Source organism: Myiozetetes cayanensis, unplaced genomic scaffold, assembly GCF_022539395.1.
Source record: "Myiozetetes cayanensis isolate MyiCay16 unplaced genomic scaffold, myiCay2020 scf30, whole genome shotgun sequence".
Taxonomy (NCBI): domain Eukaryota; kingdom Metazoa; phylum Chordata; class Aves; order Passeriformes; family Tyrannidae; genus Myiozetetes; species Myiozetetes cayanensis.
The window spans coordinates 6,519,661-6,538,047 of record NW_026087522.1 but is presented as its reverse complement, the minus strand read 5'-3'; the positions used below and the strand labels follow the sequence as shown (position 1 = coordinate 6,538,047).

The following is an 18,387-nucleotide window of genomic DNA, read 5'->3' as shown; positions in this document are numbered from 1 at the left end:
GCAAGAAAACAAAAAGAAAGGTCATGACCTCCAGCAAATTTGATGACATGGAAAAGAGGCAGGAGACAAAGCCAGACGAGTCCCAAGGAGGCAGGTACTTTGCTGTTGGACACCTGAACTCCACTGAGAAAAGACTCCATGCGCAAGGACACACCCATTAGCCCATGGTATCCCTGGAGTTAAGTTATCCCCTTGCTAAGTGAGAGCCGGCTGGTTTGCTGTCATGTGGTGGGTACTCATGGCAGGGCCACTATTTTGAGGTTTCTCTTTCTCTTCTCTCTCCTCTTCCTCTCCCCTCCTTTCCCTTCCTTTTGTTGGTGAAGGCCTTGTACACCAGGAGCTCGCTCATGCAAGGTGCCTGTGCTGATTGATTTATGGGCCTGCCTTGGGGCTCCATGGGGTTTTCAGGGGCATCCTACAGGTTTGAGACCAATAAGCTGGGAAGACCATGCTGGGTGACAAAGAAGAGAACCACTAGTCTGCTTGTGGTAGGGTTCCCAGATGGTGTGGTGCAGCATCTACGCTTTCTTATCCAGTCTCGTGAGGAGACTTAACCACAGAAATCCATATACAAAATTATTAGTGGCTATCTTTTCACACTTACTGCAAGAAAAATCTCTAGTAACAGAAGATGCAAAAGATCTCAGAACAACTGTCATCAGTAGAAAAGAACATCACAAGTAAAGTCACATCAGACACAAAAGGGGCATCAGACCATTACATAAAACTCCAAGACACTGCTCAGGGAACAGGCAGCTCTTGGAAAGTGGAAAGAGGACAGAAGGAAAAACAAACTGTGTGTGAGCTGCTGCAAGAAGCCAAAATAATTCACGTTAAGTAAGTTAAAGAAGGACTGTCTCCTCTGCAAGAGGAGGAGGCCTGGAGCACAATACCTGGATTCACTGACACTTTCCAGAGCTCAGACAGTAGGAATACAACTGGACTGTGACTTTCATCAAGGCTTTTAACAAAACTGAGGAAAAAACTCATGAGAAATAACAAGAAAAATGTTTAATTTTCCAATGGGAAGATGGAATAATTCTGATGATGTGTGAACAAAAGCCATCTTGGAAAAGAAGAAAATAATCTTAAAACAAGCATACAGAGAACTCTTCTGGGTTAGGAAGAAAACCCCAGCATGCCTTCAGCCACTGGGAATAGGACTTTCCATTACTTCCCTTGCATAACTTTTCCCAGTACACTGAACACTGCAGTGGAAGAAGCTGTTTGACTCCTTGCCTCTCCAGAAGATAATGAGAAAAGGCATAGGAGTCAATTTTTCAAACCACACTCTCCCCGTCAGCCCCAGTGATGCTCAGCAGTACAGCTTTCTCCGTATGCTCTGTTAGCAGTGGACAGAAGCAGGAGAAAGCAGCACTGGCCAGTTCTGGTCAACTGACTTTGACCTGCACAGACCCATCTACTGCCTGAAACACACTGGGCTGGTTCTTCACTCCCCGAAAAATGCCTGACTCCTCTAAGGGCATGGAAATGGTATCAATCACCCCACAAAGCTTTGGGCCGGATTTTCTCCAGGACAGATGGGACCTTTGCAGGACCCATCCTGTTTTTGGTAACAGAGGAGGAGTTCTACCTCTCCCCGCCCTTGGAAATGATCCCTGTCCCAGGACAGCTGGTGCACTGTGTTCACTTCTCAGGCAGTGCACAGATCAAAGCACCAGCCATCAAGGGAGAAGTGAAGGTCCAAACTACATCCCAGACACAGCTTCAGCCTCTTCAGAAGGAAAATGCTGGTGAAGGAGAGCAAGACATCTGTGAGCATGAGGCAGCCAAGAGCAGAGCACATGGAAAGGGGACTCTTCTCCCTTGCTCTCTCTAGAGGGAGCTGGAAACTGTGGCTCTCACCTGCCAGACCTTTCATCACCCAGGGGACAGGCCACAGGCCTGGAGGTTCCTATCTCCAACACTGTCTCTCTTGATTTCCTCTCAAGCATAAGTCCTGATTTCCAGGGCAAACATGTACAGTGATAGCATCGCAGGAAGACCTCAGTATTAACGCCCCAGCAACAAAAACCACCTTAAGATGCAGAGTAGGGAAAAAAAACCCAGAACAAAGGGAACAACAAGCTTTTATAAAGTGCTCCAAATTGTTGACAACAGGTCAGTACCTCAAATAAAGATAGGGAGGATTTAGACAAAGGGTTCAAGATGTACTTAGACCTTGTTAGAAATGTCACTAGAAGTCATGGTATCTGTGTAGCAAAGTTAGGGAAAACATGACAAAATCTAGGTCAGGGTCTCGGCCAACACAAACACCCTAGAACCAAAATGCACTAAACCCAGCCAGTGTGCCCAGAGCAAAGTCAGGCAGAGGAGGGCTTGAAATGCACCTTCCAAAGGATAGAGGGGTTTGACAGCTAGAAAAGCACTGTCCAGGTGAAAAGGCTTTCAAATCATAGAGAAAAAAAACGTCAAGTAGCAAAGAAAAACACTTAAATACTGCTTTGAGTAAGGAAGATCTGCAGACCTCAGTGCATGGCCCCAGAATGCCCTGCCAGCTGATGGGAGGCAAGATCAGCCCCTCCTGTGGGGCTGGCGGCAACAGGATGAAATTCTCCAACGGGGTGGAGCTGCCTGCAGAGTCATCACAACTGTATGGCACAAGTTTTCAGCTGACAGGGCTGAGCTCTCCAGACATGGCTTGACACCTAGAAGCACTCTACACCTTGTGCTCTGCACAGAAAGTGGGCACTTGAGGCCACACAATGGCAGGAATGTGAGGCAAAGCTAACAGTATTGATTGTTAAATGGTGTTTCATTAACTTATCAGCACAGTTAAAATTCAAGAAAATAAGACAAACATATACAACACTTTGACCTTTGCTATCTGAAATAATATTTACTTTTACTCTTTACACACATGACCTATCATCTGCTAATGGTTCATACCAATCGTGAAATTAAAGCTCTCCCCCACCCCCCTCAAAACCTTCTTTGAACTCACTGGAGCTTTCACAGGTCAAAGGAAGAGCCTAAGCAGTGAATTTGCAGTGATGAAAGAAGAAGTATAATGCAAAAAAGGGCACATTTAAAAAAAAAAACAAAAACCACAACTGAATAGCACAACGCAGCTGAGTTTTGTAGCTTTGTTAGCACATGGGCTACTGACTCTCTTCCTCAGGACCAGGGAAATGGGCTCCAAGACAATGTAATTCTGCTTCTGGCTACAGGCACAGCAATTTTCCCTTTCCAGGGAAATTCCTCCTTTTTGAGGGGGTCCTATAAAGCCAAAGGAAGAGCAAAGGTAGGCCTAAAAAGTAAAATATCCATCAGTATAAAACAGAACTCTGCAAGGATGGCAAGACCCTCATGTTGATGATTGCACTGTAACTGTTTATGGGCACTCATGAGAACAAACATGGCAACAAATTTATTTGCTTCAAAATTGCTTTCCCTTGCTGTGCTGGCAATTATTGCTCTTTTATCAAAGGTCTGCACGATGAGGAGGAAGATGCAAAGGCAGCAGAGCTAAGAAATGGGTTTCGAAACACAAAGGTTAGGGCCATGCAGGCACCAAGAGATGAAGGCAGGGGTCTGCTACTGGGAGACCCTCCAAAATGTTCCCCACACACAGAGGCACCTGGGATGGCCCACCCTTAAGTGGAAGGACGCACCTAAAGAAGCACCTTCCCCTGAAGGGTGGGTCGTGACAGCACCATCCTCAGAGTCTGGAGCCTGCAACTATGTCTGTAGCAAAATGGGAGAGGTTTTGTGGCTCTTTCTAATAAAAGACAGGGATGCAGTTAACAAGACTGCTCGAGGAGGCTGTGAAGTCTCCCTTGCTGCAAGTCTTTAAGAACTGGGAGCAGCCTTTTTCCAGAACAACACTCACTAACATAGCTTTGCCTTTGGGTAGGGCTGGGCTTGGTTCAGCAGCCTCTGACAGAGGGCAGTGACAGCCAGAAGGAGGCTGGAGAGGTGTCTGCTGGGCTATATCGAAGCAAAGGCACTCCAACAAGCTATCCAGATGGAAATTACATTCTCACCATGAGTTTTCTCCCAGGGAAAAGATCTGCCCTATTGCAAAAAAGCTGTCTTCATACTCACCAATGCATGATCAAACTTAAAAGTACTGATGTAGTAGGCTGGGATGTCGGCTGCAGCCAAAGGCTCAGAAATCTGAGCAACAATTCCACATTCATCTGTGGGGAGACAAAAAAATCAACCTTTGTCTGGAGGGGCTTGCAGAACTCCCAGGGCTCACCAACTCCACGGCTACACAGGGAGACAGGGAGTAGTTTGTCTTTACAAACTCCAACCAGAAGGACCCTCTGCAATAAAATGTGTTCTTTCTCACAGAATTAGGCTTTTTTTGGCACATTTAATTTTATTACCTTCTTTTTGCTACAGAGAAATGCAGATCTCAAAAGGCACAAAACATTAGAACTGAAACTATTTTCAGAGGTCCAAAGAAATGAATGATGTTCAGGAAGGAAGTACCAAAACCAGCCTCATATGCCCTTTACCTCCATTTTTGTGTGCTATCAAACACTTTGCCCGGCACCTTTGAGAGAGGAGATGCTGACCCACCCGTCAGCCTGGAGACGGTTCCTAGGCTGCAGCCCACCAGAGCCCCTAAGACAGGATTTCACGCCAATTTCATCACAGAATCGTCACAGAATGTTAAGGGGTTGGAATGGACCTTAAAGATCATCGAGCCCCAACCCCTCTGTCATGGCCAGGGACACCTCCCACTAGACCAGGTTGCTCAAGGCCTTATCCAACCTGACTTTGAACATTGCCAGGGATGGGGCATCCACAACCTCCCTGGGCAACTTGTGCCAGTGTCTCACCACCCTCACAGGGAATAATTTTTCCCTAATATCTAACCTAAATTTCCCCTCTTTCAGTTTGAACCCATTAATCCTTGTCCTGTCACTGCAGTTCCTGATGAAGGGTCCCTACCTGGCTTCCCTGTAGGTCCCTTCAGATACTGGCAGGTGATGTGAGGTCTCCACACAATCTTCTGTTCTCCAGGCTCAGAAGCCCCAGCTTTCTCAGCCTGTCTTCATAGGAGAGAGGTGCTTCAGTTCCCTTATCAACTTTGTGGCCCCCTCTGGACTTGCTCCAACAGCTCCACAAGATCTGTACACAGTGCTCCAAGTGGGGTCTTACAAGAGCAGAGTAAAGCAGAAAAATCACCTCCTTTGACCTGCTGGCCCCACTCCTTTGGATGCAGCCCAGGATCTGGTTGGCTGTTTGGGCTATTTGGTTGGCTTTCTGGGCTTTACATGGAATTTAAATTGTTCATCTGTGTTGTTCGTTGCAGATAAAACGATACATTGTTTTCAGATGAAACCTTGAGTTTCACCGATCTGAATTCAACATTTCAACTTGATTTTAAGTTTACATATTTAAACATCACATATGTAGGGGCCTGGTCATTGTCCTGATGTGCCATCAGTGACATATCTACATATTTTGCCTCTAAGATGCTTAAAGAGAAGGTATGTGAAGATTTCCTTTTTGCTACTTTTGGTTGTCTGGTGTAGAAGTTGCAATTAAAAACAAAAATTGGCCAAACATTTTTCAGAAATTTTTTGGAGCTTGCACTTTGTAACTGGTTCAGAGCCCATGGGAAGGATCCCCTGTGTTTCCTGAAGATCAGGCCTTTGTTGCGGTATTCAGATCAGAGCCTTGAAATTTCAGGGGACACAGAAATAAGAAGAACATGCCTCCAGGCATGAAGCACTTGCTCTGTGTTACTTAGGACCAATATTTTTTTGAATAGAGAAAACATGCAGCACTGAATGTGAAACATCTGAAAACAGGACTCCCACTTGGACAGCTATAAATCTATACTAAATCTACTGAAGTCAGAGAATAACCTGATCTGGGCCCCTCAGTTCAGGAAGGACATGAAGGTGCTGGAGCAGGTCCAGAGAAGAGCAACCAGGCTGGTGAAGGGACTCGAGCACAAGTCCTATCAGGAGAGGCTGAGGGAACTGGGGTTGTTGAGCCTGAAAAAAAGGAGGCTCAGGGGAGAGACCTCATCACTCTCAACAACTCCCTGACAAGAGGTTGTAGCCAGGTGGGGTTGGTCTCTTCTCCCAGGCAGCTCTCAGTAAGACAAGAGGGCTCAGTCTTCAGCTGTGCCAGGGGAGGTAGACGTTGGATATTAGGAAGAAATTCTTTACAGAAAGGGTAATCAGGCATTGGAATGGGCTGCCCAGGGAGGTGGTGGATTCTCTGTCCCTGCAGGTTTTTAAGATGAAAATGGATGTGGCACTGAGTGCCATGGTCTAGTAACCACAGTGGTAGTGGATCAAGGGCTGGACTGGATGATCTCAGAGCCGGGTTTCCAACCCGGCTGATTCTGTGATTCTGTGATCTCTGCACTGGAGTATGACTGTGCCTTTGGACCACTGATTTCAGTAATCTACAATGCATTTCAATGACACCTTTTGTCCAGTTTTTCTCTTTAATCAGACCCCCAGCAGTAGCCACCTCCAAAGTCCAGCAGATGAATGCAATTTAGCTGTAGCTGTCAAGCATGCAGCACTTTCAGGAGTACATTTAGAAGTCTGGCTTAATAGGTAGGAGTCAGACTTCTCCTGTCTGAAAATCTCAGCTCACAAAGTCATGTTAAGCTGCTGACTCTCAAAACCCCTCATCCTCAGATGGATTTTTCCATATTCCTTGCAGGCCCTGAGGCGACTGACTGCCTGTACACCAACTGATGCCCAAATGTCACCTACCGAAGCCAAGGGGCTGCCCACCAATCCGCACCATCTTCCACAGCTCGCCAGAAGCACTTGTAAACAACAAATTATTAGGAAATCTGTAAAAGCAAAGGAACACCAAACATGGCAATTAAAACACAGCAGTGTGTCAGATTCTGCCTGGGGGGGATCTTCTCTTCCTGCATCCCTGCAACATTTGGAGTCAACAGCAGCAAGGCAGCAGCTTGGGCAAACTGGGAAAACTCAAGGCAAGGGGGGTAGATGCACCTGCCTGCCCCTCCAGGTGTCCTATGGTAAGTCAGCATCCTTTGTGAGAGAGGCACAGGAAAAGATTTCTAAGAAACAGGCTGTGCCCCAGCTTTACAAACATTGAGAATGTGCAGGTTTCATTTGAGCTGCATTTAGACACACCTAGGGATGGAATATGTTTCCATACCTGCTCTCAGGAATGTAAATGTTGACCACTGCTGTTGTGTTTGAGCACCATCAGTGCTTCCTTCCATACTATCCCCAGGAGGTCCCTGGTATCTCTGCAGAGATCCTTATTTCTTAGCAGGGGAAAGGGGACCAGTGGGTAAGAGACTTGCCCAAGGTCAGCCAGGCAATCTGTAATGGAGAAGAATTGGTCTCCCAGGTTTCCCACGCCCCGGGCTGGAGCTCTAACCCTCTGGCCAGTCTTGAAGGAAGGCAAAGGTTTACTCCAATAAGATCAAAGAAACTTTCAAGAGGGCAATTAATAGTTTGAAAAACAAGTCCCTGGGGCAGGAGACTTGCCCCCAAGAATCAAACCCAAACACTACACAGTGTCATAAAAGCAGATCTAAGCACTGAGTCTCAGTACAGCATCCTCTCCAGCCTCCAGATCTCAGAGCCTTCTGTGCTGCGCAGCTGCAGAAGCACAAACACACAGAGAGGTAACTTTTTTTGCTTTTTTTAAGACTTATTTGCTCCCCAGGTAACTTCCTGCTTATCAGACAAACGAGTCATGGGCTCCCACTGCACAGGGATAACTCAGAACATAATCATCATAACAAAATTTCGAACCAAGGCCAGCCACGTGTCAAAGAAAAGCAGGAGGACAGCGTCACTGACATCCCCTTCCTGATTTCAGCCTTCATCAGTGAAACTTCAAACAGCTACACAAGATTTTCTTTTTGGGTTTTGCTCTTAAAAGCACAGCTAACGAACAATACAATAAAAATGCCAAAACCACTCCAGTGTTCCTCTTTGGAAAGTGAGACAACCCTACATCACACTGACTTGTGATTTCACTGAGGGTTTGGACAGACAAGCCCAAAATTCAGACACTGGAACTCACATGCCAGATTTCACTCAGGAAAGTGAGAGGGTGTACAGACCCATGACACTAATGCAATGAAAGTCCCAATAATTAACGTGAAGGAGTCTAAGTTGCTTCCTGCTCCTTTGAAAACATTTCAGGTGCTTTTTTAGAGGTCCAGGTTACCCTAAGACTAATGCTCACCTCTGCTGTGTCTGCACATCCATGACCAAGGAGATATAACCCTCGATGAGAGAAAAGGAAAAAAACCGAATATGTCCCGAGTCTTCATTGCCCACCACCGAGTCTTTTACTCTGAAGAAACAGAGGAGAAGAACATTAACTATGGCTAGAAGAACACAAGAAGGCTGTGAAACCAGAAATGTTCATACACTGACCTAGGGAAGTGACACAGAGTCCTGTCACTCCATACCGCTTTTAATTTTTTTATTTTGCAGGAGGGAAAAGGGCAATCTCCACATTTGACAAACCTCTCCCATCCCTGCCCCAAGGTCCCCTCGCATGAGGCTGTGGGCCAGGAGTCACAGGCACCAAGGGGCAGCAGCCCAGCCAGCTGTACAGATATGCAGCACATTGACCACATGGCTGTCCTTAGCTTCACTCTGGAAGGCTCAGCTTTCCAAAACCAGTACCCCACTTTGGGCACCTGCAAGCCTGTTGGGCTTCCACCTCTCAGGACAACCCTCCTGAGTCTGTGAAACCTCCCTCCCCCAGTCCAGAGCACTGGAGCAGCCCAAGTCCACAGCAGATCTCTGGGCATCCCACAGGAGCAATGGGAATATGCACCTCCAGACACCAGGCTGGAAGCTCATTTCCCTGAGTGACCTACCCATTGGAGTAAAACATGACATCCATCAGGAGTGTAGCAACAGTAGGAAGGGTATCTGGATCCAGGCTGGTGACGCAGAACATATTACTCGGACTGGAAAGGGGATGAATGACAGGCCTCTGAACTGGAAGAGACACACAGACACACACAACTGTGAAGCCACATCTGCAGCAGGTTCCTCTCCCAGCAGTCGTATTATCCAAGCACTGGCAGCAGCCGCAGAGAAAGCTGAAGGTATCTGCTGGCTGAAGACATGCTGGCTCTCAGACAGGGACTGAGGGACCTGTGGACAACCTGCTCTTATGGTGCTCTCCCTGGGGTACAGTGTGGGATCACCCTGAGTACCCTGCCCAGCTCTCTACCCCTAAGGGCTTTCACGCCATCAGGTGTAGCCACATGAGATGAGGGCCAAGCTAAAGGAGGTGCCAAGACAAACTGAAGAGTGGAAAAAAATTCAGGCTTCCACCATTTAAAAGGCAAGGCTATGGAAGGCATTTATCCAGCTGTGGCTGTTGGCAGTCTGTCCTCTTTTCCCTCATTTCTGGGGATGATAATATCTGGAAAAATGAAAAACCAGCTGCCACACAACAGTTTGGCAAACACATTGCAGCCAGTGGTTAAGAAGCAGCCAGTATTTAGGCAAGCAACTAGTAAATAGAGCAACACAGTAAACTACATACCTGTGCCTAATCAACACGTTTCACTGTGCCCTTCCTTAATACTTTTTTTGTTTAAGGCTCATTTTCTTAAACCAGATGATTTATAGCTCCTGAGTGACAAAACTGAGTGGCACTTCATCAAAACTGATCTCTGCTTTTTTTTTGGTTATGGGCAAAAAGTTACACAGAGGTCTCTAGCTAAACGTATGTATTTGTTCCTTTTCCTAATTGTGTCCTTTGGTTTGATGCTTGTTCCTCTAGACTGCAAACATCCAAAGCTTTTGTACAGTCCTGAGCTCATTGTGGCCTTGATCCTCACTGGCACTGAAGTGTAAAAGTTGAACAACAATGTTCTCTGTGCATCACTGCAAAGCTTAAACAAGCTTTTATAGAAGCCATTTTCCTTTGGAACCTTGAAGCGTGGAAATATGGGCTGCAGACAACGTTATTTTTGCAACTGCAATGAATTGTACTTTAACCTTCTATCCTACAAAAGGTATGTCTCCTCTAGAGATGTGAAATGAGCATTAAAAGGCCAAAATTCAGCAAAACTCATCAGCACTGCTCAGAAAGTTAAGAACCTACTCGAATCCTTGGTTGTACTGGGATAGCCTTGTAAGATTATTATCTTACAACAGGATAAGCATTCCCCCCAAATGTTGGAGGAAGCTAGGAGGCAGGACTTCCACCCCATGTGTCATGGAGACCAACCCCCTGGCAAGCTGAGCCTGTGCCGGTCCTTACCTAGTTTTGGTTTGACAAATCCATTTGTTATCCCAAAGTCATCAGCAGCCACTGTCTCCCCATTCACTACTCTGAGGATGGTGAACTCGGCAGCCAGCGTGTGCATCACGAAGGGCAGGTCTCGCTCACGCACCTGGAGGTGACAAAGGATTATCTGGTGATGGGTGGGCTCCAGAAGTGACAAGACACTGTAATGGAGGGCACATGCTCTCATGAAAACTGGACATGTGACTCCTGCTTGAGCCAGAGGGTACATAATGATAATTACCCTTTGGGTAAGTGTCTTACAGAAGCACACTTGGCAATACCAGTATAAGCCTCAGAGTGCTTTTAAGAAGAGCGTGGAGATTTCTAAGAGGAGGATGCCTCACATCTTTTCCAGCATCCCTTCAAGAACTCAGTACTGCCTGTTCTTCAGCCTTGTTTCCTAAGGAAATAAGGTTGGGCCCTCTGTGCAGGCGCAGGCACACACACACACACACACACGTGTGTGAGACAGAAAGACAGTCTGCCCAAAACAACTTTGAAGCCTCTTGTCCATCACCAGCCAACCTGACAGCAGACACTGTGTTCCTCTAACTTTCAGAAAACCAGTGTCTGAGTGATGGTGGGAAATGCTGCCAGAACCTCCACTGAGAGAGCGACTGTAGAGTGGGCTCAGCACTGTCCTTAGACACCACACAACTCATGACAACAAATGCTTCGTTCCATGGGAAAAGCTCCTGAGATGTCAGAAAGCTTAACTACAAGGGACAGATCTGGGGAAAGCAGATTTTGGTTCTTCTGCCACTCCCCAAACAACTTGTTCCCAGAAATGCCTAACTGAACTCTCATCTGGTGGCAGTAACTCTGCCTTTTCCTCTCACATTCTCTTACCAGGATGAAGTCCGTCTGATAGGTGGAGAGCATAAACACTGAGATGTTTTGGTCAGCTAGTGGTGCTATTACTGACTTGGCAATTTTGGTCACTCCAATGGGCTGAGAGCTGGAGAAGCCACCTCCACCAGACACCACGTTGAGGGCAAGCCATGTCGCATCAGCCACACTCAAGTGCTCTGAGGAAGGAAGCTCTGAAAAGAGACAGAACGGGAGGACAGAGGTTTGTTTTAGAGGCAGGGAGAACCAGGTCCACCATCTGTCAGTATGTGGTTAACACAAACCTCAGTGCAAGGAATGAGATGAACCCCCTTATCTAGCAAACCTCCTGGGCTTCCCCACGCTACTCTGCAGGATGGTATTGTGCTGGTTTTTACACATACTGATTGCATCAACTTCCATGGCAGGACTCATACAGACTGTCGAGGACAACAGAGGGAAATAACTGCCTGAGACTCAGCAATTCACCTGGCCCTGTTGACCTTCCCACATGGAAACAGTCCAAGGTCTTTGATTTAACTTGAGTAATTTCTATCACACAATTTCTCTGAACACTTTACTCAGGCTTTTCTTGTCTCTTTTGTTTCCATTTTCCCACTCTAATCTAAAACCAAATTTTGTTCTCCTGGATTTGAGATGGAGGGTGACAGAACAGCCTTGGCACTATCCAAGATTTCGGAGATGCAGAGCAGGCACCCCATGCATCTGTGGGCTGCAGCGCCCACCTCTAAAGCAGATGAGCCACACAGTTCTGTCACAGATGGACAGTGTAACACATACACCAGGGTTTACAAGGTAAGCACATACTAGGATAACGGAAATCTTTTTAAGAATAACCCCATTCCATTTGCTTCTAGTCTGTTGTGGTTAAGTAGTTAAAAATGTGCAGCTAAACCATTGAATACAAACTATTAACTGTTTTAAAGAACCCTTAATGCATTAACAGCCCAGAAAACCAGAGTCAGACTCTGGAATGAAGGCATACACTAAAGACCCTCGGGACTTTGGATTTTAGTTCGGCAAATTACAGAAATAAACAGTTCAGATCCAGATCCAGACTAACAAATGCATAATCTCAGTTAAATCTATTTGGTGTAAGGAACCTGACCTCAGATGCAGATCCAGCCAGAAAGGACACAGCAGAGGTCCCACTGGAAACTTACACACTTAGCTCAGAGGTGAGAGGCAGCCCAGGAGTCCGAAAGCATAAACCCCAGCATCACTGCTCCTGCAGTCAGTGCCCTGGCACTGCAGACTTGTCACCACATCCACCCACTCCTGGCTCCTCCATACAGTATCCTTTCCTTTGCCTTCAGTGAGACCTTTGGGAGCTGTTTCTGTACAGCCCCAAACACTGTGTAATAAATTCTTAACCTCACCCGCTCCGAATCCTCAGGCACCACTTCCCTGAGACAATGACAGCACTGAAAACCCAAAATGAACTGAATAACAAACACTGTTCATTTTGCTCTCGTCAATAACTTCAACTGTGTGTGGCATGAAAATAACCCTGAGCAAACACACTGCCAAACAGTGGAGACACTGAGGGTTCTGCTTCTGCATTTTGATGTTTAACTTCATAAGCCAATGTCTTTTACTGAGTAATCGGAGCTTACATGGAATGAAAACTAGACACAGGGAGAGGGAGTAAGTTTGTGCATTAATTAATAGAATGTTACCTTGGAGAGATCAGTGCAAGTTGCTTGCAGCAAATTATTACAGCAAAATAACCATTTTCTGATCAGATAGCCCTTTGCATCAGAAAAGCACCCCCAAAGCCAAAGCTTACTGCATCACCTGGCACGGAGAAGCTAGGGCTCAAACCAGCTGCTGCTGAGCTCTGCTTGCTTCAGAGTCCTGTGCCCATCAACCAGTCCCACCCCCAGTGGGCATGTCCCAGGTGTGCCCAAGTTCACTAATGATGCCTAAATGGCAGCGAGAAGAGATCACACAACTTATTTCCCTCTCTATAAACAGAGTAGATGATATTCCTGCTTTATACAGGTGACACGGGGCTGGACGCAGTTCATCACATACCAGTTCAAATACTATTTTGGGTCAAGCATATGATGGAAGATGTAGTATTTCATGGTGGACAGAGGCATTACCACGTTTCAGTCCAGCAGCAGCTGCACTGGAGGAGCTGCCCCAAGAAGACCTCATCAACCTCTTATTGAAATACCAATTTTGGACACTGTCTCCACTAGGCAGCCAGATGGAAAAATACAGCCCAAATTTTAAGGAAACAAACTCAGGCTGGAGGCTCAACAAATTCATCTAAATAGCATCAAATAAATCACATGGGACAGTGCTTTGCCCAGGAAGCTGTTAAATGCTGTAAACCCAAGGAGAGCCAAAACCACCAGTTGTAACATTAACACAGAATCACAGAAAATGCTGAGTTGGAAGGGACCCACAAGGATCATCAAGTCCAACTTCTGGTCCTGCACAGGAACATCCCCAAGAGTCATACTATGTGCCTGAGAGTATCATCCAGACACTTGAACTCTGTCAGGCTTGGTGCTGTAACCACTGCCTTGGTGAGCCTGTTCCAGCACCCAATCACCATCTAGGCCAAGAACCTTTTCACACAGACTCAGTAAGGCAGAACAAGGTAATAAATATAGAGCAAAATGAGGAATCACCAACGTTTCAGTACCAACCCACCATCTCCACCACTTACCACACAGGAGAGCAGAACTCTGGACACCCCACAGCTTCGGCACTGCCACATCCTCTGTCCTCCCATCAGGCAGAAATCTCTCTGCTGGCTTATCAAGATTCTCTGGCAGCCGGTTTATCAGAGTGCACTCAACTCCCACTTCTGATCATAGGGGACATCTCACCTCTGGCTGAGAAGGACTTCTCAAAGGCTTTATTATAATAAGGGGGGGTTTTTTTGAACTTTCACTAGGCTGAAGCCTTAGGATTTTTGCAGTTTTGCTGTGTAAGGCTTTGCAGAGCTGCTGCCAACAGCAAGCACAAGAAACAGGTCAGCTGCCAGCAGGTTCCATAACCATTGTTTTCTGCCTAGCATCACAACTACCACTGGCAGAGCAGGGTCCCAGACTCCAGCCATCATTCCATGGTCATTGGCATGGAACCCCACCAGGTTTGGCAAGATGTGAACAACCTGACAGCCCAGGATAATTTTCCCTGGCAATGCAATGCTGGGTACCAATTGCTGGTGGGCTCCAAAAGCCCCTGGGACTGCTCTCCATTGGCACAGCAGTTTTCTCTCATCCAAAATTCTTCCCACTGCATGCAATCTGCAGGGCCACCAAGCAGACAGATGCCATGTGGGACACTGCACCTCCCAGTATTAAACCTCCCAGGTACTGAACAAATGCCAATCCCTGCACAAACCAACCAACCTACACGTCCAATAAGGTTTAGGGCGTGAGTAACAGCTTATTCATATCATGGGTTATTGAAAAGGTCAGGGCTCTGTCTGGAGCCTCACTGGTCCATTTGGCAGCCCCAGCTGAAGTGGAGCAGCCTCCACGGCACACATCATCCTGGGAAGAGAGGTGGTGAGTATCATAGCAGCCATAACTGGCTCCTCAGCAAAAATAATCAATACCATTTCCAAGGAGGACAACAAACATTGGCTGAAACCCAAATAAGGATTGAATTGCTGCCACTGGAGCACTATGCAATGCTGTAAGTACTGTGAGCTGGTGCTCCATGTGGCACTCCTAAAATACTTTGGGAGGTTGCTGGGCAGATGACAAGATTCAAGCTCATGGGTCTTTGCAAGCAGCCAAGGAGGTCACAGAAAGCAGGAAAGAAAAAATATCCTGTTTTTACAGCCCTGACCAAAGAGTGTAGGTCTGTAGACAGTGTAGGTCTGCACAACACTGGTAAAACAACATTTTTTCTGCCTACTTTTTCTACCCTGGGGACCCTGCAGTCTCACGCACCCTGCATAGCAAGAGACAAAGCACCAGGAAAAAGTCCTCCCACTGCAGAAGAACACCAGAAAATGTGCAAAATGCTCTGAAAGGGCATCACCACCAGAACTTTTTTCCCCTTCTGTATCTACTTTAAATGGGTTCAGGTTTCTCACAAAAAGCTCTATAGTAGAAATGCATCTCACCTACCCACACTGATAGCTGGGTGAGTCCTGTGCAATGTGTTGCCAATCAGTAACAAAAATACCTCCACAAAAATACCCTGTTTTCTGTGGAGCCTGTTCCAACTTAATGACAATCAGACACTCACTCCAGGACACCTATGTTTTCAAGTGAAACTACAAATAAATGATGGATTTATCATAGTGCTTGGAGAGAAATGAAGGCACTCAGTTGGTTGTTCCTTTGCTGTGGCATTTTGGATCATCTCCTAAGCACTTATCTTCACTCAGTACACAATTTTTTGCATAGCAGAATGCCCTGAGTGATGTGCTACTCCCTGGTTTGTTCTGGTAATCTGAATGAACCAATTATTCATATGATTCATCATTGTAAGACTTGTGTTTTCAGTCAAATACTAAAAACTAAGGAAATTAAAAAGTACTGTGGATTTTCTGACCAGCCTTCTGGCTTTAAAAACCTTATTCTGTATTTATTTCACCTTTTATAGCTTCCCTCTCCAAAAATGGCATCTAGACTCTGGCTTGTATTAAAAAGATAGAGAAAACGGCTCCTGCAGTAGCAGGGCTCCAGTGGTCAGTCACTAAAAATAAAAGCACTGCCAACTGCAAAAGTCGTGATAAATCAGGAGAGCTGTCACCAATGCCTCAATAACTGTGGCAGCACAGTTATGTATATATATATTTTTTAATAGGATTTTTGTGTTTATTAAGGGGTTCTCTTCCTACCATCCAGTAGAAGCTTTTCACTGCTCTGCAGTTTTTAAATCCCATCTCATAATGAAGTGAGGGATTATCTGGGGGCATGAAGCCTGAGCCACAGCCTAGTGTCTGACTTCTCTGTGGGCTTCACCATGCCAGAGGGGCTGGAGAGGTGCTGCCATGCAGACTGCAATGCTCAACCCCCAGCGGGCCCACGGGGAGCTGGGGCACACAGGGCCCACCGCCAGCACCCACTGGGGTGGTTTCCCTGACATCTGCATAAAGTACCTGTGTTTGAACTGGGTATCTCTGCTCAGGAAACATTTTAGGAACTTTTATTCTTTCAGGCACTGTGGAAATTGGCCACGTAAGCTCAAAATCTTGAGGGAAGAGTGGGTGGAAGATAACCACCTGAACCCCATTTCTTTTGAGAAATCAGGCAAAGTAAATATTCTTTTAATGTTGGGAAATGGAGTACTCTGCTTCTCTCACTTCCAGAAAATATCAGAAAGGGGATAAAGCAGAATAAAGGTGTTTATTTATCAGTTTCTAAAGTGTGCTAAAATCCAGAAAGAGCTCTGAAGCTGGTCCAATGACCACCTTTGTGTGTCCTGGTCCTCACTACTCTGGAAGCATGAGTGTTGTTGCTGCTGGATGTCCTACTCCTCACTCTGCTCTGCTGCATGGACAAGCCAAAGTGACCCAGCACTGCGTTTCCCCCATGGGACCCCACCAGGGCAGCAAAAACATCCTGGGGATGTTACAAGGCAAATCATAACCTTGCAACGGATGCAAGCAGCCTTTATTTTGGCCTTAAAACATGTAGGTTGCCAGCTTCACACTTAATAACTGGGAGCAAAGATTCCTGCTGCCACACAAATTCTAAGCAAGCCCCCTGGGCAGTTTGGAGTTCAGGGTGAGGTGGCCACCAGGCAGAAAGTCCTTGATGTCAGTTTGGTCCAAGTGCCACAAAGCATTCCCATACCACGGGACTTATCTAAGCATAATAGTCAGGCAAGGTGAAAGGTCGTTGCTTGGCTTAGGTCCAGAAAGTTAATGCTTCTGTGCTCAAGAAAGGAAGAAAATCCCACAATTCTGAACCAGCTGAAAGCATCTCACATGGCAACAAGCTTGAGCTCATCCTGGGAAGAGGTCAGCATGCTCACAGTCAAGCAGCTTTTGTAATTTTTTCCATTTATGCTAATGGTTTGGTCAGCTGCCACCTTCCTCACAGGCAATACCAGAGGTGATCATCACATCAGAGAATGGTTTGGGTGGGAAGGGACCTTTACAGACCGTCTACTGCAATCTCCCTGCAGTGAGTGGGGACGTTTCAACTAGAGCAGGTTGCTCCAAGCCCCCTAATCTTGAATATGTCCAGGGATGGGGTATCCACCACCTTTCTGGGCAACCAGAGATGCTGTGCCAGAAGCAGGAACAGAAGCGAGCTCTGTGAACACAACCTGTGACGTGAGGAGTGCAGTGTCTGCAGCACTGGGTCTCTGTGCACAGTGTGCTCAGGCTCAGGCCCAGAGGCGGGAGCTGGCAGTGAGACATCTCTCATCCAGGGCACAGCAGAGGTTTTTAGAGCTCTACATGTTTATTAGATACCAAGTGGTGCCAGCAAATGGGACAGCAGGTTTTTCCAGGATCTCAGTGGACCATCGAACTTCAATTTTCATCTCTTTCATCTCAGATTTGCTCCTGATGAACCTGGGTACCTGCAGGACTAGATCCACAGCTGGGGAACCTCGCCATCTCTAACTGTGTGCTTCTGTGTTTCTGACATTTTCTCCTAGCAGAGCATGCAAAACTTAGGGTTTTTTTTATTCCAAGCACCCTCAACAGGGAAGGTGTGAAACCTGTCATCTCATTTTCCTATTTAGGTATTATCCCACTCACACAACTGTCAAAAGAACATTGTTAGGTTCATAAACTCACACTCTGCAATGTTTCTGTGCCTAAGTTTTCTATTCATAAAGTGGGTAAAAGCCCCTATTTCTTCTAAATCTTGCTCTAAAGAACCAGCAAACCAGCTGTGGTTTATATACATCTGACAACTGAAGGACTTCACAGCTAATGCAAAGCAGCATGGAAGATTTCTGCCCTAAGAGGGCGTGTGGCAAAGATTTGAATGCCTAAAAACAGGGTTAGAATTCCCAGGGAATTGGGAAGTTTTGTTCTGACCTCTTTGAACATCTCTGCTTTATCACTGAGGGAGGAAGCTGTTGGTGCTAGTGCTATTCCAGGGATAATCAGATAGGTTTGAAAGGCAAAGGTCTCTCACTTTCCACTATCAAGACCATAAAAGACAGAAAAACAGACAGAGGAAAAGAAAGAAAAAGAAAAAAAGAAGTAAACAAACAAGAATGATCTCTAGGGGAAAAAAAAGCACCCTGAACCTGCCAAAGTCCCATTCCCGAGCTCTGAGCAGCTGGCTCAGAGCACCCAGCACAGACCAACTCTCCCCAAACCAACAC

The 18,387-nt window shown here is 46.3% G+C and overlaps 1 protein-coding gene across 6 annotated transcripts in view; it reads right to left on the bottom strand.

Moving 5' to 3' along the window:
- The window catches only part of CASTOR2 (cytosolic arginine sensor for mTORC1 subunit 2), a 145,947-nt gene that overhangs the window by 25,720 nt on the left and 101,840 nt on the right, over positions 1 to 18,387 (bottom strand). For 5 of the 6 annotated variants that reach the window (XM_050325924.1, XM_050325923.1, XM_050325927.1 and 2 more), the window contains 6 exons: positions 11,113 to 11,306; positions 10,237 to 10,369; positions 8,834 to 8,957; positions 8,188 to 8,298; positions 6,720 to 6,802; positions 4,069 to 4,163 (listed from right to left, as the gene is read on the bottom strand). In XM_050325924.1, the coding sequence (XP_050181881.1) occupies positions 4,069 to 4,163; positions 6,720 to 6,802; positions 8,188 to 8,298; positions 8,834 to 8,957; positions 10,237 to 10,369; positions 11,113 to 11,306 (740 nt within the window). Of the gene's footprint in view, positions 1 to 6; positions 3,241 to 4,068; positions 4,164 to 6,719; positions 6,803 to 8,187; positions 8,299 to 8,833; positions 8,958 to 10,236; positions 10,370 to 11,112; positions 11,307 to 18,387 lie in introns of those variants that run through there. The other variant, XM_050325925.1, reaches the window with a different exon arrangement.